Below are 26576 nucleotides of genomic sequence, written 5' to 3'. Positions count from 1 at the left end.
GAAAACTACTCACAAGATAAGGTCGCTGTTTGTGCTCGCATTTAACTCAGTTCCTGAACTTTTCCCATACCATTACTGGCAATACAATTCTCCTATATGTTAAAGCTAAATTTTCTCAGAGATTCTCTAATTTGATTTCAAAAAACCCTAATAATCTCAAGCAATCTTGAAACGAAGAACAAATTCACCCTAATGAACACAATTAAAAGCCCTCTTCCTTATGGAAGAATCAAAACGAACACTAGATGGGGTTCCAGTTGCAATAGTTTCTTCAAAAAGTTCAGTGCAGTTCCACTGTTCCAGTGACACGTAAAAGAAAGGCTCCTTAAGGCTATATCTAAACTTTGACTACATAAACATTGGCAAGGGGACAAGAAACTAAATCCCTGTTGTTTGGAGGGTAAAACGGAGCTATGGGAACTACCTGTCAATCTCCTCTTCGGGGGTCTGGCATCTGAGGGGTGACAGGGGAATAGGGTTAGCAAAAGAAGCAAAGCTGATAAGGTGAAGCTAAAATAAACTACTAACTTCCTGCTAAGCAACCAGTAAGACTCAATTCGGGGGTCACTGGCAAGATATTGAAGTACATATTGTGATCTGAACCCTGTCACCTTTGGATGGAAGGAGGCTAGCAAAGGTTAAAACAGCTGAACACTTCATTTTTTTTTTTTCCCAGCCACACAGACACGAAGCAACAATTTCACTCGTGCGTTTCAACTTTCAGTTTTTCAAGACTGCGAAGCACATAAGGTGTGATGCACCTTCAAGCATAGAAAACACACACAGCAAAGCTTCTTCAAGGGGCATTTGGCAAGAGCTGCCCCTTTTGTTTTTTACAAAGAGTTTCAGGAAACATAACTGTGTTTTCTGAGGCACCTCAGGTCACTTCAATAAAGATTCATGTTTCCACAATTAAAGCATGAATATGGGTAAAAGCCAGTTATGCAATAAGCACTGGTACAGCTAAATATACAGGAGGGCTTGTTCTCGGGGAGCCAGATGCTACTTAGCATCAAAAAGATAAATAAGGTACAAAATAAAACATAAATATTTTGCAGCAAGACAAAGATTGGGGTTATGTAGGGGAAACACACACAGAACAGGTCTGAACTAACACCAAGTTCACACAACTTCGACCATATGGGTTTCAGTAATTATTTCTGAATTTCATCTGCATAAGTGATATTTCACAAGGCCCTCTACACCCTGGGCTCACCTTTGGAAAAAACTCAAGTGCCTGTGTTCTGAACCAACAGACTGCAGTTACCGTACAGAAAGGCCTAATTATGTAACAAACTAAAAGTAGCCTAACTAAGCAATTCTGTCTCTTGAGCATCCTGTCCTTTGGATCTTACTGAGGAAAGCAACCATAATTTCTTTCTTTTCATGGGCTCAATAGAAATGACATGGATGATCATAACGCTGCAGCAGGAATTCACCAAAATCCATTACTGACACAAAAAGGCACTGGTTCCGATGAGCCTTTATAAAGAAGAGCAGCAAATATTTTCTCTTTCTAAAAGTCTAGATGGTTTATTCCTCCAATACAACTTTTGCCTTGGAAAATTACACTCCAAGAATATTCTTTAACAATTCAGAATGTAATTCCAAGCAATATAAAAAAAAAAAAATCTAAAATGTCATGAAAGTAGTTGGAGTTATTAACAAAAGGAAATAATCCCGCGATCTCCTACCCACTTCCTACCAGTAATTAGTTACTTGTTGAATATAATTTATGCTGCAAGTAATTTCTGCTATTAATCTGAGAGCTGCTCTGGTTACTCCAATACGAACTTTATCAAATGTCCACATACACAGGATTTTGCAAGGATAAACTTACTTATCCATTGATTGCACCAGAAATACATTTTAAGTGGAAAGTCTTCCTGGTGGGAGTGAACTGCATGAGCTTTGAACTTTTAAAAAAAAAAAAAAAAAAAAAAAAAGAGAGAGAGCGATTAAAAAAAAAAAAAAAATAACCAAACCCAAACCAAAGCATGCTGTTACAGTCTGAGGAACTTTTTTTCCTATAGCTCTTTAGATATGAAACCATAGCAGAAAGTTTTAACAAACCAGAATTCAAATCAGATGCAAGAATTGTCACGGAACCACTCTATTCATTCGCTCAAAACACTGCCCAGCACTACCTTACTGCAAGTGTCTTAAGGGTTAGCGATGCTTCACTCGCCTGCACCCTGCGCAAACTGTAGATGGATTAGCAAACCTGAATTCACAGCGTGAAAGGAGAATAAAGGAGCGCTTGGAATTTCGAGGTTTTGTTTTGCAATTTCAAGGTATATAACACAAACTCGTCCTCGCCGCAGCTCACCCACCCAGTCTTGCTCAAGTGTGAAGCTGCTGCCAGGGCTGGAGACCCCGGAAAGGCGAGGGTAGCTCTATGCTAATATTATTACAGCGTTCTGAACCCTGAAGTACTATTACAAAACACACCCTCTGGGTAACTTACTCAAAACTTATCGTCTAACCATGTAAACCAGCCATAACCCAACACCAGTACTAGAGAAGGGAAGGGGGAGGCTCCTACAGATTTTTTAGTAAAGCACGTTGCTCTTTCTAGGAAACCGGTGGGTATTTTAAAAAAAATAAACTTCGTTATTCACTTCTTTAACTTACGATAGCCACATAAATTAAACAAAAGCTTCACTGCCATGCCATCATGTCAGGCAAGATCCAAGTTACTTCAAGGACATCCTTTAGCAACAGGCAGGAAAGCTGCTCAGTTAACATTCCTTTCTCACACTCCCACTGTCCTTCACTTGAAAACGATGTGCAAAATCAGATCAAAAGACTAAAAACAGAAGAAAACGGCTACTTTTAAAAAACATACTTGGAGGTTGTTTTGACCTGCTCTATCAACTAAAAACAAACAAAGCGAACGTCAAAAGATGCAATCATACGAAGTGAAAATGTGAAAAATCCCTCTCTGCTTTCCAAGCGAGATAATTTCCATCTCAACTTTCCTTTTCTCTGCTCACTTTAAGAAGTTCCAAATTCCTTCATAGAAGGCCGATGAAAGACAACTAAAGCCCTAACGCTTCCCCAGCTGCTACTCCAAACTTCGAGCGGAAGTGGGAATAATATCGTAAGAAAAATAAATACGTTTACTGAGATGAGAAAGGGGATTATGCTGAGGAAACGGCAAAACTCGAGTGCACTCAAAGCGCGCAGAACTCAGCTAAAAACCAAAAGTCGACTCCCAGGACCCAAACGACTTTTAAGAAGCGTTTCGCAGAGCTCCGCGGAGCGAGTGCTGATCTATTTGCCAGCGTACGAAGCGGGCGTCCCGGGGATTTCGGAAGCCGGGTAAACCCTCACAAGCGAAGAACAACATCCCACAAACTTTCCGACCGGATTCCCCGCGCGGAGCCCGGGACTCTGTCCCCGGTGGTCCCTCCGCGCAGCCGGGAGGCTTCGGCACCGCCGCGCCCGGGGCCGGGCGGAGGCTCGGGGCGGGCGGCTCCGCCACCGCGGAGGGTCCCTCGGCACCGCTTCCCGGAGAAGCTGCCGCGGGAAGTGTTCGGTGCTCCCGAGCGGCGGGGCCGGGCCGGGAGGCGAAGGGGCTCCGCCGCACCCGGTTCGTCCCTTACCTGCCCGCCTGAAGCGCTTCTGCGCCGCGGCCGGCGGGTCCCCCCGCGGCCCCCCGGCGCTCGCCCTCCTCATGGCCGCCGGGGGGGCCGGAGGCTGCGGTGGCGGCCGCAGGGAGGGCGCTGCCCCGGGCCGCCTGGCCGCGGCTCTAGCCGGCCACTTGTCGCCCCGCGTCCAGCACAGGTACGGGCAGAGGCACGTCCCCTCCGCCGCCCGCAGGGCTGTGCCGGACTCCTACGAAATCCCCCTGTTCCGGAGGGGAGGGAAAAGGGGGGTGAGAAAGAAAGGAGAAAAAAAAAAAAAAAAAAAGGATACTTCACATGCTCCCTCTCTGCAAATCCTGGCGGACACAAAGCCAGCGCTTATACCCCTCGCTTACCAACTTGGAGGAGAGGGTGAGACGGAGGAAAAAAAAAAAAAAAGTAAAACACAACCTTAGGGAAAGCCAAGCAGCTCCCCGCTGCCCCGGAGCCTCCGCGCTGCGTCCGCGGAGCCCCCTTTGCGGCGCGGCGGCTGAGCGGAGCCCAGAGCGGCGGCGGCAGCTCCCGGGACGGGGCGATCCCCCCGCGGCCCGGCCCGGCGGCAGCAACTTTTCCGCCTCCAGGAAGCTTTTGGTGCAGCCGGAGGCCGGGGCTGCTGGGCGGCGGGGCAGCGTCCTCCGCTCGGCGGGACTGCGGGGGAGCGGGGGCTGCGGGAGCCCTGGGGTCCGCGGGGGGGGAAGGGGGGACGGGCGAGAAAGTGGGTGCCCGGGGGGGATTTTCCGGCCCTTTCGGGGGGACGGCGCGGGCAGCGTGTGTGGCCGGACGGGGCATCCGTCCCGCGGGGCTACGGGATCAGCCGCCCCACCGCAGCCCCACTTTGTTTTCCAGCTCCACGGGGCGCGGAGAGAGACGCGGGGGGCGAGGATCCATCTCCCGCGGGCTCAGGATGCCAGACCGCCCCGCTGGGAGAGGGCGGAGGGAAAACATCAAAAAACGGAAAGAGTTTGGAGTTTCGTTAAGAAACAGACGAAACAAAACGCTGAGTTCAAAAAAATTAAATAAAACCCAAGAACTTGGACCAAAACCCCAGAAGGACCCCCCCGCGTGTAACTCCGGGAGATTCTGCTGTCCCGCACCGGTGCCCGGCGCGGTCCCGACTCCCCGCAAGGTAAGTTCATCTATTTCGTGTGTGTTTGTGTTAAAATGTGTGCGAGGGAGAGGAGAAGAACTCACCATTTCGCTGGGATAACAAGGCCAGATCGGGGTCGGATTGGAAATGCTGAGGCTTCGCCTGCTTCCTCCGCGACATGCTGGCTCAAACATCAGCTGGGGCAGAATAAAAAATTACTAAAAAAAAATCTTCTCAAAATTACGGAAATCGAGCCTCCCCCCCCCAGCCTCCCCGATCCTCCGCGCACCGCGCATGTGTCCTGCTATAATTATGATTATCAATAATGCATTGCGATTAATCATAGAGGGGCTCTTTGAAAGGCGATTGGCACATGGCCAGCTCTATTCAAACCAGCTCGCCTTAATCAATTAGGCGCTGATTTGCTGGAGACCCTTGTCTCTCCGCCGCTCCCACCCAATGAGTCGATCCATGTGGCAGGAGAAGGGGCTGGATTTCCCCAAAGCTGTTTGGATACAGTTTAACCCTCTTAGCAACCAGCTGGAGCTGCATCGCGCCATCCCGGTTACTATAGGAATGTGTCTCCCCTCGCCCCTTCCTCCAGCCCCGACGGGCTCCCCTCGCCTCCCTCCCTCCTTCCCGCAGCTTTGAGCTGCATTTCACTTTTTTTTTTCTTTTCTTTTCTTTTTCTTTTTTTTTTTTTTCCTAAAGCTTCCCCCGCCTTGCCCACAGCCCGAACCGGTGGAGGGAGGGCATGGTGAGCAATAATCGATCGGGGGAGGAAGTACGGCGGGGGGCGGTCAGCGGAGAGCAGTGGCCCCGGAGGGTCGGCCCCGCACCCGGCAAGTGGCTGTGCGGGGAGAACCCCGGCCCCACTCCGGCCGCCGCCAGCCCCGCGCGCTGCCGGTCGCTCCGTCCCGCCGCTGCAAAAAGTTTTAGGGTGTTTTTTTCTTCTTCTTCCCCCCCGCCCCCTCCTCTTGTCCCCTCATTACAAATAAAGATCCATTTCGCCCTCTCCCAGCTCTCCCCTGCTCACCCCCCTCCCCCCGCAACTTCGCTTCTCTTTCCATATATCACGGCCCGAGGGGTGCTGAAAATAGGAAGGGTTTGTTTTTTACCTCACACATTCCCAGGACAATTAGGGCGCCGCTGGGAGCGGCGGGCGGACCAGGCGGCCGCTCCGCCCCCGCCCCGCGCGGGTTGGCTGCGCCCGCCGTCAGTCCGCCCGCGGAGAGCGGGGCGAGCGGCGCCGGGGCCGGGCGGTGCGCCCTCGCTCCGCGGCCCCGCTCCTCTCCCCCTCCCGGTCCGCGGGCGCCTCCGCTTCCCCGATCTCCCCCGCTCCACCCCTGGGTCGCTCCTGACTTTTGTTTCCCTCTCGGACGCGGGAGCGACTCGCATCTGCCCGCCGGAGGCGCCCCCGGCCGCTCCGGGGGCGAGCGCGGCGGAGCGGAACGGCCCGGCCCGGCCCGCGGTGCCGCGCACGGTCCCGGGGACTGCGCTCAGTGTGGCCCGCCGGGGCTGTCCGGGGCCCCTGCGCTCCCCTGCTTTGTCCTCGGTCCCGAACACTCCCAGCACAGGGACCCTGCGGGCACTGCGCTCCTGTCATGGAATACATACATCACACACCGAACTTTTACGCCCGTGTGTTACTTCCAGAAGAGGGACGTCTTACAAACAAATGTCACGGTCTTGAAATAAAAAGTTTAGTTGCAAAGAGGCTACAGACAACGCTGGTTTTAATATCTCGTATGTCCAGCCCTACACGTACGCCGTGGGTAAATAGCGGGTCCCCCCTGAGCTCCGCTCTCCGCGCCCCTCCGCGTGCCGCGCTGCTCCGGGCACGGAAAGTTACTCTGTGAAATAAGCTGAACCGGCAGAAGCGGGAGCGCAGGCGGCTTCTTTCCCTCCACCCTGACCCATCTAGTGCTCTCTCCTCCTACTCCCCCCGCTGGATTATTTACTCTTCTATAGAAGCTACTCCTTTTTCCCGTATTAATATTAACAAACTCTCTGTAAAAGCAAGAGGCTGATCAGATACAACTCATTTCAATTTCAAATGAGCCGGTGAAACCTAGAGAGTGAGCGAGAGGAGAAGGGAGAGAGGGACAAATCTTCCCATTCGAGGAACCGGCTCACTGGCGTTTTCTTCTCATTATTAAACGAAAGAGACAGTAAAATGTTTATGAAGAAGGGTTGGGGGGAAAAAAACAGCCAAAAAAAACCAACCAAAAAACCGCATACGAACCGAAAAAGCCTCCCAGGTGCCACTCCAGCATTTAGTCAGCGTTGCAAAGTGGTCACTGACGCTTCTTTTCATTTCTGCACAGGGCAAGCCCCCTCCCTCCCTGCAGCATTCGGTACAGTAGATTTTGAGAAAAAGACAAACGAAGCTATCAGCGGGGATGATGTTGAAGAATGAAGATAATAATGTTGCTATAGGTGGTACTTCACATGACATTATTTTTCACTGAATATTTAAAGAGATGTTTCGGCAGAGATGGATACACTCGGCGCAGGCTGTCACCCTCCTTACCCTGAGACAGTGGGAAAGAAACCGAACCTCAACGCACAGAAGCGCACACGTTACTCACTGCTAGCCACACGTAGATGCACATAAAATACCCACGCGGATCTATTGCACATTTTTGTCTGTATTTCTAACTGTATCAATCACTCCATTAGCTTCCTACGGTTTCTAAGCCAGACGCTTTCCCAAAACTATTCGCGTTTACAATTTCATTATACTTTTGCCGATTAAGCTTGAGACAAATTTCCCCAGATGCGCAGTACCTTTGCTTCGTGGCTGGAAAAAGGCGGCCGTGGACCGGTAATTAAAAAGCAACAACAGCAACAATAAGAAGAAAAAGAATGGTTTTAAGAAAAAGAAATTAATCTGGAGAAATTAAGTTTTACAACTTTTTTTTTTTCGTTTCTCTTCTCCTGGTTTGCGCTAAAGCGGCGCCTGGTATTTCATCCAGGACCGGTTGATTATTTATTGTTTGTTTTCCTCTCCTTCGCTGGGGGCCGGGAGGGGTGGGGAAAGGGTGGGGGCAGAGCAGCAGTGCCAGGGCTAGAAAAAAATCGGTCTTTATTGTTGTTGATAGCAATACATCAATTAAACGTCATTGTCTCTTAACAGAAGTTGTGAGAGTTCACAAGCGTAAATACTCTGATCTCGGGTTTTCCCTCTCGAAGCTCCAAATGACAGTGACATATTTTTCCCTCCCTGCCACACCTTGGAGATTTTTTTTCCCCTTCGGATTATTCTTTTTAATGGAGGTGGGAGGCTTTCTAATGTGCTTCAATGCAAATCAGCCTGGCTGCAAGACACCCGTGGTGGGGATCGATCTCCAGTTCATTGAGATGAGCACTGAAGGGAGATGGTAAACAGGGGATAATTTGCAGTTCATTCTGCTGAGGGACGATTCCAATGAGATGCATCACACTAGACTGGATTATTGTTATTAAGGTTTGCGATCAGACACAACACCCGTAACACGGTGGCGTTAAAAGCTGCGCGATCCCCTCGTATAGTTACAATACATCGTTAATAACGATCTGGGGTGCGGGTGGGGGGGGGAATCCAATTAATATTTTGTGCACATGCCCCCCGACCCCTCCCGCCCGAGCGGCTCGGGGCTGGCGGCAGCTCCGCGGCGGAGGCAGCCGAGGGTCGGGGCAGCCCAACCTGCGGCTCCGCGCCGGCCCCGCTGCCCCGCACGGCGGTACCGGCTGCGGGAAAGAGCCTCCCCCGGTAACCGGGCCACTCGCACGGTCACCCTGCGAAAATACCCGCTTTCCAATTATCAGGGCTCTTGGTCTTTATATTTTTTCCCCCTTCCTTCTCTTCCCCCTCGTTTTCTATGTTCTCTTTTTTGCCTTTATTTTAGCTGAAAAAGCTACACTGCACCAGAGTTGCAAACGGCGCTGGAGCTGACCTCGCAAGTTTCCCGTTTGTCAGCTAACACAGGTTACATATATTTTAGAAATGTGTGTAATTAGGGGCTTCCAGATGCTGCAGTCAGCTGGGAACTTGGCTTTATGCTCCGATGTATAATAAACTTTTGAGACAGTCCTGGGGCGCAGCTACCCCGGGGCAGCGAGCACCAGCTCTCCGGAATTGTGTTATTATCAATAGCCTGGATCACGCTATTCACTACGGACATTTCAAGTCCTGTGACTGTGTGGGTTTAGGTATGACTACTTTTGTGGACATGCTGTCAGCTTCCCCCTTCCTTGCTCTCTCTCCTGGCGCTTTTTTTTTTCTTTTTCTTTTTTTTCCCCCTTCTTTTTTAATTCATTTCCTAATGGCAATTCTCCAGGGAGAAGGAAAAAAAAAAAAAAGGAAAAAATAGAAGGGGAGGGGGAACCAGAATTGAAGCCTTCTCCATTATTACTGACAACTAATAATTGATCATTGCTCACAAACACAAGCTTTTAGCCGCATAATTGAATCGTAAGCAATACGGGTTGAGCCAAAGGGAAAAAAAAAAAAAAAAAAAAAGAGGGAAAGAACCTCTCCCTCTCACTCCCCTAAATCCCAGAGAATCTCAGTAATGGGGACTCCTCCGCCCCCGAGATAAAAATGACTAATGCCATAACCAGCCAAGGTGGGATTATTTAATTCAATTCTTTCTTTACACATTTGCTGCCTTTTGTTTGACCTGATGGTCGGCAAATTTTTACACCTAGCTGTCCCTTTTGAGTTTATTGATGAAGGTGCTTCTGAAATGATTATCAAGAGATTTACAGCCATCACTACCCACCTACGGGAAAAGTAGTAAAATCAATCCCTCAATCAATCAGACCCCTCTGTGCATATCTTTTTAATCTGCTCTTTTAGCTGTTTTATTACAACACGAGCATTAAATATGTTTGTTTCAAATTTAACACGAATGCCTCCGAAGGACTCTGTCAATTTAGACATAAATCATGAAGTAAACAAGCTGGATGGAAAATTCTCTTACTCGGGCAAGAGAGCTAAAACCCAAGGAATAAAAAAACATCCCGCATCAGTGTAAAGGCAACTATTCTGTATCTGCAGCTCACAAGGCAGGAAAACAACATACAAAAAGATAAATTGCAGCACTGCAAAAGATTTCTGTGCACTTTTACATGACTAGAGAGTGCAAGTAATTACAAATATTCCTATTCCCTAGAGCCTATCATTATTTCCTCTATTTGATATCTTTTTTATATTAGAATGTATTATTTCCCATGTTAAAAAAAAATCTTTTTTTTATTAAATACCATACACTTGAGAAAGTGTCTTGATTCTAGACTTCAACATTATTATCCAAAGGTATCACTCTATCTTTTATGTACCTTTTTTTTTAGGTTAAAAAATAAATTAGAGGGTATTTCAGATAGGCTGCTTAGGTCAAAAAACTTTCCCACTAATTTGTTACACAGTGGTCATCAGGTATGGTCAGAATGAGTCTATTAGTTCTATAGAGAACCAAGAATTTTATTTGGTGCCACAGGGGAAGTTTTCTCTGCAAGCCACATGCCTTTGCATTGCAGTTTAATTTTTTTTTTTTTTAATATCCTAGTGTATCACAGCCATATAAAGCCACCATGTGGCTCCACCAGAGAACCAGAAGTTTAGAAATGAAGTGACAGATATTTCTTCAGCCCTAGATTAAAAAAAACAAACCCTAAAAACCATTCTGGGCTACAAAAACATCTTGCAAAGACATACTGTGGTGTCTCTCATCACAGAAATACTTCTGGATAGGACAAGGGGAGAAAAAAAGAAAGAGACACTGAAATATGTACGTGTCAAAAGGAGAGTCATGAAAAAAATACATCTGATATCAGATGATGAGCTATAACTAGCTATATCAGTCAAGATTTCTTCTTGACATCTTGCTTTAAGAAAAGTGCCTTTATTCAGTAGGAAAACTTCACAGTCTCAATTGCTGTGTATCCGAGTATCTATCTATGAGAGTCTTAGTGCTGGTTTTTAATAAAATATCATAACTATAATTTCTTTGTCGAAGAACTATTTAAAGTAGTATAAAATATGGAGGTGGGAACCATTAAAAAGCAAATGAAGGAGCAGGACCAAGGGAGGTATTTTCCAGGATATTTAAGGAAAAATATGTGTTCTTAAAAAAGGTGTTCCCTCAGGATTTGCTTACCTTTGAATCAAAATTGCACAAGAGTTCTACAGTCTGTCAAAATACAAATACAAGGCCAAAATTTCACGTGACAATTTTCTCTGAAATAGAACCTACAGATGATTTTTACAAGGTAGTCATCTAACAAAGTAAGAACTGTTGTTGGCACAAAAAGAATTTTGCTGTCAAATCAGATTTACAGAGTGTGCATTTTTATTTACATTTTAAGGTTTCATTTTAATCTGGAGAATACATAGCGATTAAAGAATAAACATGCTTCAAGCCTCAGGGGAAATGTTGCCTGTAGAGTCCCAAATTTCTTGCCTAATGAAATGAACCTGACAACCCCTCTCCTTTTCATGACATATTTTTGATTCGAATACAGTGGAGGTATTTGTAAGTACATGCATTTTGTTTGCATAATATTGAGGTGCCCTGATTAATGCATGGTGTTTACAACGTGAAAATTGTCATGCTCTCTGCATCAACACACGGAGCTGGCCTGGCAGCCGCTGGTTGCAATAAAGTAAATGCCTCATGAATAATGTTCTGCTTTCCATGCCTGAGCTAAGCAGAGTCCTTCCCATCCACCTTTTGCCCCCAGTTTGAGCCAGCCTGTTAAGATAACTGGTCTGCAATGGCACTATGCAGAACGCATCTCTCTGAGTGCAGATGTGTTCCCTCACACACTTGCACATGCACTCTCTGGTCCTGTGGGGAGCCCATTTCCTCATGGAGCAATCTGATTCCCCAGCCACATTTTTGCAGTTTTCTTTTCTTCCCATTAGTGATCATATAATGTTCAGATGGCAACAACAGCTATTACCTACCTCAAAAGGTAAGTCCAGGAGTTTCTGATTGCTTAGAATAATTCCACAGCAGAAAGAACTGAGCGCTGAGCTGCCAGCCAGCTCTACTGAACTATCAGCAGATACTACATCAGCGACCCAGAAAGAGCCTTGGAAACTACTGCTTCATAAACTCAAGATCACACAGCTACCACCTAAAAAATGAGGCTTGCAGTTTCCTCTCCTTACGTAAGAAAAGCTCAAGTAACAGGATTCAAAGAACAATCCTCAAAAAGAGACTTAAAAGACCCTTCCTCAGAAATCCAGAAACCAGATTTGGGGTCAGAAAAATTGTTTCCATCCTTCACATACTTTATATAGTAATCTTGGACTTTCATCCTGGCTGTACAAACTATCCCTTGAATCTCACTCTGAGTTACGTATTCTATGTTTCGGTCCTTCTTTACAGAACTTCAAATTCCTTCTCACATGGAATGTCCAGGGCTGCAGAACACATCTATTTGCATCTTGTAAGCAGCTTTCTGCAGACTAGCTGGCTCTCCCCATGACTGTACACAATCATTAAGCTCATCTGAGCTTACTCCTGGCCAGTGATACCCTAGAAGTACTGCTTGAATAAGAATTTAAAGCTTGAGTAAGTTTTAGATAATACTAAAGGCATTTGGTGCAAAAATCCTACATACAAAGAAAGACAAAGGTAGTACCAGTTGGTAATGGTTCATCAATTCAACCATCAGTATGTCATGTACATCCTGCAACAGGCAAAGCAGACCAGGGAGAATCCTGTTTAAGACAACATGCTACATTTAGGAATAACTTCCATCAAAGTTTGTAAAACTCAAGGATACATAATATACTCACTTCTGAGACCATGAGAAGCTACTTTTCTTGTCCTCAGCAGTTTGCAGTGTTAGTGCCCAATCCTAAACATGATTGGTGACATTCATCCTTGTGCAGGAAGCAGAGCATTGACAGCACAGCATGAGCAGTGTTCCAGTCTAGAACTGCACCTGAGACAATTTGGGGCAGGGGATAACTGTGATGATGGAACACGTTTCTGACCACTGTTCAATCACTGCCCCACACCTGGAAGTCACTGTCCCACCAGCTGAGCTGAGGCAACTGGTACGGGTGGCTCTGCCAGTCTGTACCACACCAGCATGAGGAGAAACATTTGCAAGACATCCTTGACAGCAAGGGATGGAAATCTCTTGCACGGGGCAACAGAGGGTGGTGCGGTAACTTCTTAAACTTCTTAACTTCTTAAACTGTTCCAGCTGTTTGCAAATAAAATATGTGTCTAAGCCCCCAGTCTACACAAACTGATTTCTGAGAAGAGCTGTATTTGTGTGAGTGTGCCAGATCAGGCCCATTACTAACTTCAGGAGTGTAAACAACTGTTACATAAAGAAAAGATTTAGAGAAGGCACCAGTGATGATTAGCATGTAAATCCCATACCTCTGAGTAAGAACTCTCTTGTTAACATGTTTAGTTGACAGTTGCGTACCTTTGCACTCCCATACATTGTAAGGCTTGAAGTCACTTGTTCTGTCTCTCAGGTTTACTCAACCTGGCTTCTTCTGCTGTTGAAGCAGCTTCCATTTTCATGTTGCACAAAAGCAATGCTATAATACACAAGAATAATAGTTTAATGAAAACACAGAGCCAAATGCATTAGCAATGTACTGAATTAAGTGTTCCTTTCTCCAACTTCAGTACTGTCCTCTCCAACCCTGTACATATAATCTCACAACACAATAACATTGCTGCTCACTCTGTTCAAGCAGGATCATTCACTTTCTCTTTATTTCACTGCTAGAATTTTCAAATAGCAAAATTCAGCTTCAGACAGTGCTGCTCTCAAAGGGCTGCCAGACCTGCTGTTCCTTTGCCCCACTGATGGCAGATGGCTCGAAAGTGGAACAAGAACTGGCTGTCTGCGGTGACAGGTCACACTCAGTAGAAGAAATTAGGTAAACTCAGTGCAAAGGTAAAAGCGAGGTGGCCGTGAGCCTAATGAGGGAGACAGATAGATACACCCACATTTGGGGCCTGCACTGCCACCAGCAGCCCCGTGGAGCACACAGCTGCCCAGGGCTGCAGAATGTTCAGTAACACGTTCCTGTGCTATAGACTGTGCCTTGGGAGGGGCCTGCCTTTAATGTTTTGCCTAGAGCAACAAAATCCCCTAACGGGTGCTGGTTGCCACATTCGGGGAAGCCTGCAGGAATTGCGTGCTGGTGACTGGGAAAGCACTCTCTGCTTCTAGAAGCAAAACAACTATGACATTTTCAGAGTACAGCTCCTTAAACCACCTGTTCCAATCTACTAATCGTGGGTAATCTTGGCTCTTCAAGGAGATTACTCAAAGACAATCAAAATACTAAATAACCAAAGACAAAACCAGTTACTGGTAATTTGCCTCCTTTTTTTTCCTGTGATATCACACTAACTTTTTTTTGTAGTATTTGTAACCTCTAGCACACTATGTAAAGTTCTCATGGGATTGATTGCAGAAATCAACTGTATAATATGCTTTGATTTCTTATTATTCTGTTTCCTTATTGTCATTCTCATAAAATCAATCAAAGTGATAACTGGAATGTCTAGAAACAGCCAGAATTTAATCTGGAGGAATTACACACAAGTATATCAGTCCTGGAAGTGTATCTGCTTAAAGGAGCTATGCATCACTACAGAGAACACAAAGTTCTATGCTTGAAGTTTTGGCACATATCTGCAAGATTATTATAATTTCAGTGTAGAAATCTGACATTGTGGAATACTGCTTGGAAACGTGCATATTATAAAACTAAAAACAAACAAACAAACAACAAACCTACAAAATTTGAACTTAATTGAAAATACTTTCATTTTATGGCAAACCATATTGTAGATGCTTACGTTGCACTCAGTAAAGATTAGCCATAAACCCTACTCTAACTCCAGATTTTGCCAGGCCCTAGATTTTTGGAAAATCCAGGTGTCATCCCAAATTTTGTACCCTTTTAACTGCCAGTCTCAGATCCATTTAGGTAGGGAAGTATTCAGTGGTGCAGCAACACAAGGCCAAAACTGCCTTGGAGGCACTTGGTCTCAGTGTGTCACAGGTCCTGTTTTCCTGTGGATCCCATGGTTTCAGGATATCCAGGAGATTTGTGCGTAAAGCTTGTAAAACCTTAGAAGAATATAAAGGGTATTTTATAAAGCTTCCTTTAAAGGATTTTTTTTTTTTCAAACCACGTGGATGTTACTGGATAGGGATTTAGTCTATCCAAATAGAACCAGTTGCACTTTTCAATACAAAGAGCACAAATTTATCAAGTGGTTCAGCTGCAATGTGTTCAAGGTTCCTCAAAATTGAAAGGTTGGATCAGATGATCTTTTGAACAGTCTGGGCTATTCTATCATTCCATAACAGAGCAACATGATTTTACATGGAACTACATTATTTGCATACTTAATGCTTTATTATATCTTTCAAAATAAAATAATCAGTATAATTTGGACTTTATTGTTGAAAGAATGAAATTGCTCGACTGACACATGATAGTGAACCAATTAGATTAGAAGCTCTGGCTGTTTCATTTCTCCTTCACTCAGAAAAACAGAGCAAAAAAACCCCTGGATTTGTTCTGAACAAAATTGCAATACTGCAGGCTAAAACTTTCCTTCTCAATCTAAAAACTTTCCTTCTCAATTTAAATTCATTTTAAATTGTTATGCTTTACAAACTTCCAAATGGGATTCTAATTGTTGACAGACATTTTACATTACATGTGTCTATCACTTTGATTTAATATGCATTTTCAATGAAATTTAAAAAAGGCCTCTAAGGTGGCAATTTAACAGCAAGACATGCTGTGAATTTTAGATATAAAAAATATCTCGTTTTCAAGGATTTTTTTGTACATGTGAAAATGGCCCTCCAGAAAAAAAAAAAAAAAAAAATCAGAGAATGTCTGTATGGCTGAATTATCAGAAGCTAAATATCTCCAAGAACACTACCTACTGTTTTAATCAATCACAGTCATCAGAGGCAAAACAGATTTTACATTTATGCAGCATTTCAGTGGTGCACTTCAAAAAGTATTAACCTTGAAAGAAATAGAATGTATTTGGAAATCCTATGTCTGGTTTATTGCATCCCATGACCTGATTTAATTTTCTTCTACAGAAAACCCACATTGAAATGTCTGTAAGTAATAGGTACTTGTTGCTAACTTTGATAAGAGACATTTGAAAGGAATTCTCTGAAAGATAAGAGCAAAGCTACCTTTTTTGTGTCCCTAAAAGAGTGGAAACCAGCCCTAGGAGAGCATACAAGCTACAGCAGAGACCTCTTCTATATCAAGTCTGCTTTTGAAATCATCAGGACTGTAGTTAATGTATAAACCCTAAGCTGCAGACAATGACAGCACAGCGGGAACAACTCTGCATCTTTAACTTAGAATCTGTAAAACAAAATATTAGCTACTTTTAAATACTCGCATTTTCTTCATAACTTTAATACAAACATCTTGGCTTTGGCTTGTTTTATATAAATAACTTTAGATCATCTTGTTTTAGTGGTCCTGCAGGGTGTCCCAAAACCTACACTTGATGGCAAGAATAAACATTCATTAAACTTCAAAGGCTGCCAAAAAGTCTAGTTATTTTGATTTAGGGGAATAATTTAAATTAATTCCTATGTTTGTGTAGAAAATATGCAATGTAATCCATTTCTGTGTCCAGATTCGAGTCACGCTGGAAAAAAAAAATACGGCTTTACTAATGTTTCCTGTTTTGAAAAATTGGAAAAAAAATTAGGATTTCATATATTTTTGAAGAATTCTGGCTTAGTGACATTGAGAAACAAATATTATAATACACAACTGTGTAGTTATATCTCCAAATAACTGCTGTTAAACTAACACACACAATGGAGTTCTTCAGTGGGAGTAGTAAAACCAGATTTTATGTTTGTTTGTATATATATATATATATAAAATCTTTTTTTAACAAAAGAGTCAATTACCCTTTTTTTGAATGGCTTTCTGCCTTAGCACCCCAACTCAGCTGATGCTGCTGTGCTATTAAAAAAAAAAATAGAAAACTCATGGTCACCTTTCTAACACATCTTCCTTTTCTTTTCTGAGCCCCTCTTAAAATTTGGGAGAAACTTTAGTAGGATGGTTTAAAATTATTTTTTACTTTAAAATGAATCCACTCTTCAATCGAAAGAAGCATGTATAGCATACTGTGTCAGAGGCACCGAGGAAAAAAATACCAGGAGGGAGAAGCTCTGCTATTGTAAATCACTGTAATGCCACTGAGGCCAATTTAGACTCGCTGAGGTTGTGGCCTAATATTTGTGCTGAAATGTTGCAGCTATAGCTGTATCCCTGAGCTGTATAAATATTTGTTGAAAGCTGACTGTCAGGGTGCAAGGGGTGGATTGCTCATCAGCAAATAGTGAGGACTCCTGTCTTTCTACCTTTCTTAAGGAAACCTTCCACTTTTGAGGGGGTGGTGGGAATTTTGCCTGAGTACACATATGATCCTTCTTACTTTGTGCCTGGATTATAGTGTGCCCAGTGAAACAGTAATTTTAATCTGGACTTTTGAACTTGCACCCGTCTGACTGTCCGGCGCTGATTCATGCCATGTACTGTACATGAATGACCAGCAATGTTTACAAAATGAATTAGCTTGACTCCAACTCTCCAGCCAGAAAGTAATCAAAGTGAAGAGCCAAGCTATTTCTGAAATTCCAGCTTCCCCAGCTAGAAACTGCATGCTCTGTCTTGCTAGTCAGCTTATTAATGTAAAATGTACATGTTCTATACTGGAGGGCAATTAATAACAGCAGTGACTCTGAGCAGTTGACAGACATTAACTATTCCACCCCTAAACTGCTCTTGTGTGGTGGGCAAATCTGGCTGCAGCATATGGTACAGACACAGAAAATATCTATCAGATTATTCTACGAGTTCTAGTGTGTTTCTTTTTGGGTCTTTCTTCTCCTCCTACATTAAATTCCAGTTAATGTTTTATTCACTTCTTTCAAAGTCAATACATGTATTCACAGACATATATTCAGGAATCCTCTTATGCAAATATTTTTAGTAAGGCTATTCATAACTGGCATCCCTAAAGTCTTGGAAGCTCTGGTTTATTTTCTCATCAACCATCCTGATTTAAACATTCAGCAACAACGCAACTACCTTCAAAATACTCTCATCCTATAAAACCCATCAGCCTTTTCCAGATTTAACATTAAAAATTATTATGAAAGAAAACAATGTTATTTAAGCATTTTGTTTGGGATACTCTGAAACTCAAAATGTATCATCAGTGAAATTTCCCTCCAAAAATGAGCCATCTAATCTGAAAAGCCCACTTCATATAGAGCTGGAGATGTCTCAGAGCCAAATTGTTTGCTCCTGTAGATGGTTAAAGCTCCACAGAGGGAGGATATGAAATAAGGCTCTGTTGATTTTACAGCAGAGCATCTGAACCACTTCCCCTGCCCTCATCAGGTAAAGTAAAATTAAAAGAAAAATAACCCCCAATTAGCACATGAGCTCTTCATTTGATGAAAATTGGCATAACTCTACTGGCTATCTTAAGCAGACTTAAGCAGATGGATGACTTAAGCAGAGTTATAACAGGACTTACCACCAAGAAGATCTGGGCCAGGGTATTTTAATGGTGATTTCATGTAGGTGGTTGAGAACCTGATTCTTCATCCTTATTCAGGCTGAAAACCAGGAACGTACTACAGAGGTATAGATCAGTCGAGAAATTGATTGTTTGCAGGGAGGGAGGCTAAAGTGGCTCAGTTATTCCAAAATTAGCGACTGCTAGTGTGGTGTTTAGCTCAGGCCAAATGACAAGTGACCAGGATGCTGCCCAGCACCTCCCCATCTATATCATAGCTGCATCCAGCCCCTGCTGACTTTTATTTCCAGAGTAAACTTTCAAGTCCAGTAGTGGTAAAAATTAATAACATCTGAATAAAATACCTTGGCAGGATATCTTCAACATTACCTAAAAGTCAGAGGTTAATAAATAGTTAAATTTAGCTGTAGCTTCTCTTAAGTAGTTTGAACATAAGTCAATATTTTCGTCTTTTGTTGTCTCAGGGTTTCTACAGGAGCAGAATTTCATCAATGATGTTTCTACACTTTATAGCAGTGTTCCTTTGTACTATTATCCATCTGTACCCTTATCTAACATGTTATCAGCAGTATGAAAATAACTATCAGTGCCGTCAGCCCACAGCAAGTATCAATAGGAAGAATGACAGTGGCTAGTTTGCACACTTGAAATGGTTTATTTGTTGCAATCCTGCGCACAAGATGTTTATCAGTAAGCACCAGACAGCCATGCAGAAGAAGGAGCCTTAATTCTGTCTGAGACAGCCTCTTATTGCTATTGATAGTTAGCATCAGTGTCCAGTCTGAGAAATGGAAGTGCTGCAGGCAACTTCAGTCAAGACACCCTATTGATCTACTGCTTCCTCTGCGTCCCTGAAGCTAGAGAAGAAAAATAAAAAGGGGAGGAAAAGCTTTCTGTATAAGGGGCAATGCAGCAGTCTATGACTTGCCATCATTCAAAGGGGTGTGTATGTGCATGGATATTCCTGATATTCAGTACCTTAGACAACTGTAAATCACATGCACAGCCATGATAAATATAAATGTCAATGTGCTGGAAATGTCCTTTATATAAGAGGTGTCACTAGAACTACATTTTTAGCATGAAACATTTTTGCCGCTTTTTATTTTTCATTGACTTATTGTGCTTCTGTTATATCCTGTCTAACACAATCAATCTAAAGCATAATATCTGAGAGTCCTATTCATAAATAATACATATTTGGGTCATTTTCATTTGTATTCTACAATGAAGATTTACAAGCCAGAAACAAAACAAGAAACAATGTGTGGAATGCTCTTATTCAGTGGATAAGAATATATTACTGTGATCAATTAATCTGCTTTTCTCTGCATTAGGTGGACATCTTTATGGTACATCCATAAGGGTTTATAACTTGGGAGAGACAGAATCAGCTCTAAGGCTCTAACATAAAATGCCTCTACTCAGAAAAGAGAAACTTTTCCAAAGTTTCTTGTTTGGTTGGTTGTTTTTCCAGTGGGAAATGTGTTAATTTTGGTGAACTCAACCACAGCAATAACCCATCTATCAACATAGTATATTACTCTGCCCTATATATTACCTCTCATGTTAAATGAAACAAAAAATTAACTATAATAATTCTGGGGATTTCTCATGCAAAGATAGGTAGTCACATTTTACTACAAACCACACAAATTCATTCTACAGGAGGGAACACTGACACACAGAAAGGTCCCAGCTTAGTTTTTTCAGGCGAACATTACTAGGCAAAATTAAGTAAAATAAAATCTGTGCATATAAATTGCAGGAGCAACAAGAAAGGTGAAAGGAAGACTTCAATTAGCATTAGTATACAGTGCAATAAACTATAGTCACTGGTGCAGACACCAGTAGAGCTGGTATTCCCATGATGGGCCATGTCAGAGGAGCAGCAGTGATGGCCCAGATACTTATCAAGTATCCGCACAGAAGAAGCAAAATTAGGGCTTAGTGAGTTAAAATCAGCCAGAGCTACTTTAGGAAGGAAAGTCAGAATATGCAAAAACTCTGCAGGCAATATAAACCACTGGAGAAAAGTAGGGGTGAATGGAGAGAGTGTGGACAAGGCTGGTCACTGTGACAGACCCTCCCGTTTTCCTCAAGCCCCCAGAGATGAAGGCTGGGCTGTGCTCAGGGCTTTGGACTCTGGTCCTCAGAGTGGGGTTGTTGTATTAGCTTTTCAACTCTGGAAATTTGCTACAAGTGCATCTCAGATAAAAATTGAAATGAGTTTTGCAACTATGGCAAGAAAGCAATTTTACATTTCATAGGCCTTTTAAAACCCTTTTCAATAGAAAATAAAAATAACAGTAAGGGAGAAAAAAGGCTACATTTCCATTCTCGATTTTATAGTTTGACGTTGCAGATGTTTCTGGGTCAGAGGTCAACATGTCTTTAGGTGTCAAAAGATGCAATAACCTGAGTCAAAAATGGCCCAGTCCCCAGAACTGCAACTGTGTGCCAGAATATCCCCACCTCAGAAGCTTGCTGGCAGCAATGTGCTCCAGGTGTCTTATACTATGCAGTATATGGTAGTCATTTTAATATTTTCCATGCTCATGTAAATGGACTTGATGTGTGTTCATCAAATGTGGGAAAATCCCAGAGAATCGTGTGCCATCTGTTTATAGGTAAAAGGTCTGCTTTGCTGACAATTTAGTGCAAAATCAGAACACAGAATGAAAGCAAGTACGTTTTTGTTCTGGTTTGGTTTTATAAATCTGAGGCTTAATGTCATATCAAAAACCTAACATAGTTCAAAGGTTCATTCTGTTTGGAGAGCAGTATTGTCCTTCTCAGATGCGTGGATATTACCTGAGCCCCGTGGAGCTCTTAAATCTGCACCACGTGGCTACAACTTGCAATCTAATGAAACCCTGAGCACACACAGGAGCCAGTAGGACAGGAAGAGGGTGCAAGGGCCATAGCTTGGGCAGCTGGATGTCTGCACTGGTGCTCTGGACCAGAAGCCTCCATGAAACACTAGCTGACAGCATTTCAACACTGACGGTTGCCCTCAAGTAAAGAACTCAAGCTGAAGCAAAAAGGGAAAGGTTCATTTTGAAAAAGTATCATCTTATTTTATTTAACACCCAATACTGCATTCACTTTTTTGTTAAAATTAAAGCCAGGTTTAATTCAATTAATATGGTAGATGCTGATCAAAGTGTCCACCTTTATTATTTTGGTCTGTCTTAAACAAGACTGTTGGACAGAAGGTAGTTATGTCTGAGGTCCTGAAAGCAGCTCTGATATTAAAAGGAAGGCTACGGTCACAGTGATTTTCAGCATCAGTTGATAGACATTGACCAGTCTACAGAAGAGGAATTTGAGATCTTTCTTACCCTCCACTCCATGTGGAACTCGCACTTCTACTTTTCCACAGTGAGCTGATAACCAGACGTGGGAAATTTATATCTGAATATAAGTCAGATGTTGCCAGGAGATGATGTCAAAGACTGCTGCAAAAGAGTATTTTCATTACACCCACCATGGAGTAAGTCTTGGGTGAAAAAAGAGTTAATGCAGCTGGCAGAGGAAAAAATATCAGAAGAAAATAAACTGATAAAGCTAATCAAATCCAGACAATCTAAAATCTCAAACTGGATTCAAAGTAAGCTGGAAGGATGCTACAACATCAAAAGCTGTTAAACCATCCACTACAACCTGAGGAGAAGACAGAACAAAATCTCTGTGGAGATATGCTCTGGATGTTTAGCTAGGCAGGTCAGTGTATCTCCACTCTACTGCTTTTCAGAGGCTTAACCCTGCCCCTTATGGTCCAATATAGATATTTTAACCTTGCCACCAGCATTGTACTGAGGTGTAAAAGTTGAGAAAGAGAGTTTGAAAGTGCCTATGGACAGTTAATTGAGAAAACAACCAGTTCCCCACAGTATAATCTACCCCATTTGCCAAAAGAGACAAGTTTTATACATTCAATCAGAGAAGTGCAACTCCTCCAGTAATGTGGCCAAGACATTTACTTTGAAAATTGAGGAATCTTATTTTCAAGGTCAGTCTGAGGTTTCCTGGGTTCAGACTAAAACATTTTGTAGGGCCAAAGAAATATTTACTGGGTTCTAGGGAGCAGGGAGTAGATGTGTAATTTGAACATATTTCAAGTCAGCCTGGGAGGTCTTTTTGTTTTTATATATTTGTGTCTCCTCAGACAACCTTTTTTTTTTTTTTTTTTTTTTTTTTTCTCCCCAGAGAAATTGGAAGTGAAGAAAATGATAACATTTTTTACCAGTACTTTTCAGTTGGGTCATATCCTGCACTGAACCAGAGAACCTGCATTATTTGCACCCTTTGCAGGATGTATTGCTTTCCAGTGCATCATATGAAACTATAAAGTCAAATTTTGCCCAAGGACTGCCATTCCTTGTGTTAAACTAGAAGGAGTTTCTATGTAGAGCAATTTGCTTTATGTGACCTTTGACAGTGGGAGTGTTGGGAGAATGACATATTGTAGGGCTAATTCCAGGTGGAGCTTCATATACCTTGTAAATTAAGCAGCAGCATTTTACAAATGAGCTCCATAATGAGGAAGTGATCAGAAGATGTGCTACTGAGCAGAGGAGATTAACATCCGAACACAGGAACTATCACCTAGTCCAGCAATGGCAGTAAAAGGTTAAAAGAAATACTCAATATTATCAATCATATTAGGAAAAAAAAAGAGAGAACTCCTTACAGCTGTCAAAGGAGCTTGGGAGAATTAATGTGTTGGTGTCAAAAAGACTGAGAACGAATGAAATAGAACTACAGTGATTGCCAGAATCTTACTTGCCTGGAGAGATAACATTGGACATTCAGCTTAACTAGGGAGGTGCCAAGAATCCTCCTGTGGATGCTATGGAGTGGCTTTCAAATATGAGAATATACAATGACCTCCATGGTCTGGTACTTTCCATGATTTCAGAGTTGCTCATTAAGCCAGGGAAACCTCCAGTGAGGTGTGATGACCTGAAGACAGGCAGGAGCTAAAGAATCAATGTTTTAAGTAAAACAGCAATTATAAAAAGATCTACAACTCCTTCCATGTAATCAGGTAAATTACCAGGAATGGCATAAAGCACCTAAATTGGAGAAAGAGTGGAGGGGAAAAGAAGGTCCCTTGGGAGATACCCGATAGGATGCTTAGCCTGTGTGGAGGGCAAAAGGTTAAGTGAAAATGAGATGAAGGAATGATCAGATATAGTCAGATCAGAGACAGTTAAATAAAAGAAAGTGCTAACCTAAGATAAATGTGAAGAAACATGCCTGTGCTGAGTGTATTGGTGTAGCTGTTCTTCAGCGGTTCAGGAACAGGAGAGGAGGAATTCCCAGTTCCCAATCCACACCAGTCCTAGCTGAAGCACTTCCCAGCAAAAAAACAAAAGAGATGAGGATACAGGCTTAAGATTCCTGTCTGCTAGTCCAGTAGTGCAAAAGGATATTAAAGGGCTTTTAATTACATCTACACTTTTTGCAGGTCCCTTTTTTACTGCTGATGTGATATAAAACATCCTTAGTTATGAGAAAGAGAGTCAGGTCTGTGCCATCTGTGGTTTTGGACAGCAAGAAAGATGCTGTTTTAAAGTATCAAAACAGAAATACTGAGAATTACTTGAAAGCTCCAAACTTTGTTGGTTGGTTAATGATTTCATGGTCAAAGAGCTCTCATTAGTAGGGGTTTCCATAACAACAAACAACATTTGGTTAAGGAGGTGCATAACATAGAAAACAAATGCTTGAGGCACAGGCTATATAAAACTTCATCAAATATGAAATTTCATAAATCTCCATTCTTAGCCTACTCAACAAAAAGGGCCTGGGATAACAGATTGAACCAGGAAGCTCAAGAAGTATCTGTACTGACCAAGTCTGGGAATGACCACAAGTATTTTGTTCAAAAGCATTTGATGTCTTACAGCCTTTAAATGTTTCTAAGAACAGCCTTAAATTTCTAACCGCCCAGATAAAAATTCTAATTCTTAGACACATAATTTGGAGCTCAGTAGTTTTTATGTTTCCTCAGGAGATTAATTAAAATATACACTTACACCCAGGAATTAGGAAATTGGAACTTTAACTCATCTGCTAGGTGCTAATACCCGGGCAGCACCCAAACAGGATTTTAGCACTAAAATAAATTTTAGTGCTCTCAACAATTTGGGTGCTACAATTCTTTGGGGTGAGAAATTGCTGTGTGCTCTCCACAAAGAGTTTGGTTAGTCACAGAATTCACCCCATCTAGCCGAACCACTGTTGAGCAATATTTCTCCAGGTAGCTGCGCTTGCAGACTGCAGATTGAGATGCAGAGTGAATTGCAGATTGAGCTCTGGGTGGGAGCCCGAGACAAGAGGCCGTGAACTGCCAGCCTTGGGGATAACAAAGGGCACAGAGATGGGTGACGCCAGCCAGGTGAATGGACACTGAGAGACACAGCAGGAGCTGGGAATTGCCGACCTTTTGAGTGACAAAGGAGATGAAGATGGGTGATGCCAGCGAGGTGGATGGATACGGGGAGGTGGGGCAGGAGCCGAAGACTCGGGAGGAAGAGTGAGACTTGTGCACGGGGACACTCCGAGGGTATAAAAGGTATAAAAGCCCAGGAGCCCCTTGGTTGAGGGTCCTCCTCGGAGGCACCAGATCGGGCTGTTTCTGCGTTACTGCGCCGTGAATAAACGGTTTTATGGAACCAGACATCTGAGACTGCAATGGGAAACCTGGGGTCGAACCGGTAAGGAAACCTGGTCTGACTGTGTTGAGTGGGGTGTGTGGGGAGCCAAGCGGGATCCGTGGAGTCACAGGAGCCACCGCGGTGAAGGAGCTTCATCCCAGGAGTGAAAGTGTCTGGCCTCGGGAGCGTGGCTGCCAGAGAGCCTCGTGAATGGTCAGACTGGGTAGTTTCCTTAACACTTCTTAATCGCTGGGACTAACACAGATCCCACATATATTTGTCAACCCTAAGCTACAATGAAAGAAGTCTGAGTCTGTAAATGAGGAGTTTCAAATAAAAGAGGTGGTTGAAGCATTTTGACCCTATTCAGTCAAGGTCAGTTTTCCTCTGAATTATACCTGTTTCCTTGTCTAACATTTTAGATACCTTCCAAGTGTCTAACGACAGAGTTTATAAGTGGCACTGCACAATGAAGAAGAAAGAAAGCTGCTTACAAAACTCCCCCTCTCCCCCATGTGTTAAAAAGCAGAGTTCCTGAGGAAAAGACAAAAGAGTGTTTGGGTCCCCGATGTATGTGCCTATGGGAAAGGAGTGGTGAAAAGAGGCCAACAGCTCCTGGAAACGGGGAGGGGAGGGAAGAGCACAAATCAGCTTTATGAGCCAGCAAATGATGGATGGCTAAATGCCAGCTGAAAGCAATACATAGAACGGGGTTTGCATTGTTGAGATTATTAAAGGTTACTTTACTTCTAATTTTTTGTGGTAGGTGTTCTTACTCCTTCCTTACAGAAACCCTTGATTTTCACTTGCTACATACTTAGATGCACTTGTCATACCCAAAAGGTGATTTCAGTTCCTCGGATGCCAGGAAACCTTTCTGCTGATCAAAACACAGCTGCACAGGCTCACTTGATCTATTCATGGGTGCCACAAGGATGAGGGTATATCTGTCTATACCTGTGAAAATAGACATAATTAATATAACAGATATAATACATATATGCAAATCCAGATGCTAAAAATGACTAATATTATTTTCGTTTGCCAAACCACATCAAAATATCCGAATCACTTATCACTTAGGCACTATTCAGTCTACACTCGGACTAGTGCTACTGCAGTGATATCAGCACCCTCTTAGTGCATTTTATTTTACACTGAGCTTGTTTATTAATGAAAGATCTTTAGGAACACAATTTTTAAAACATACTTTAATTAGCTTTTTCCAGACTGTCACCTCTCTGCAGCTTTTAAAAAGCTCTTTCCATTATTTCTCACAAGTTGCTTGGACATATGATGTCAGGTCATAGCACTGCATGTATTGCTATTCACTGGACACTGATTTTAGGACTGGAACAATAAAGGAGTAATTTTCTATCTATTTTATACAAAATTCCTTCAGTGTAAGAAAGGGAATAGAATATTTTCTTGTAGATAACCTTTTTATTAATTACTGAAATGTATATCAACCCATTTAGGAACAAACAACAGAGAGGCAATATCTTCAGTATGCTCTATTATATTAATAGATTTTGTATTACAATTTTACCTTCTTCACTTTGACATTTATTTCTCCTTTAATGAGTTAAAATGCCTA

The 26576-nt window shown here is 42.9% G+C and overlaps 1 protein-coding gene across 5 annotated transcripts in view; it reads right to left on the bottom strand.

Moving 5' to 3' along the window:
• The window catches only part of SALL1 (spalt like transcription factor 1), a 28175-nt gene extending 9609 nt beyond the window's left edge, over positions 1–18566 (bottom strand). Inside the window, exons 1-3 of one of the 5 annotated variants that reach the window (XM_050311215.1) lie at positions 18309–18566; positions 13156–13273; positions 4821–4913 (exon numbers count right to left, since the gene is read on the bottom strand). In XM_050311215.1, coding sequence (XP_050167172.1) covers positions 4821–4896 — 76 coding nt within the window. In that variant the 5' untranslated portion in view covers positions 4897–4913; positions 13156–13273; positions 18309–18566. Of the gene's footprint in view, positions 1–4820; positions 4914–5455; positions 5475–5555; positions 5574–5752; positions 5772–13155; positions 13291–18308 lie in introns of those variants that run through there. The other 4 variants (XM_050311216.1, XM_050311218.1, XM_050311219.1 and 1 more) reach the window with 4 other exon arrangements.
• Positions 18567–26576: the final 8010 nt, after the last annotated feature.

This window comes from Myiozetetes cayanensis, unplaced genomic scaffold (assembly GCF_022539395.1).
Source record: "Myiozetetes cayanensis isolate MyiCay16 unplaced genomic scaffold, myiCay2020 scf16, whole genome shotgun sequence".
Taxonomy (NCBI): domain Eukaryota; kingdom Metazoa; phylum Chordata; class Aves; order Passeriformes; family Tyrannidae; genus Myiozetetes; species Myiozetetes cayanensis.
This window is presented reverse-complemented; position numbering and strand designations above follow the sequence as displayed.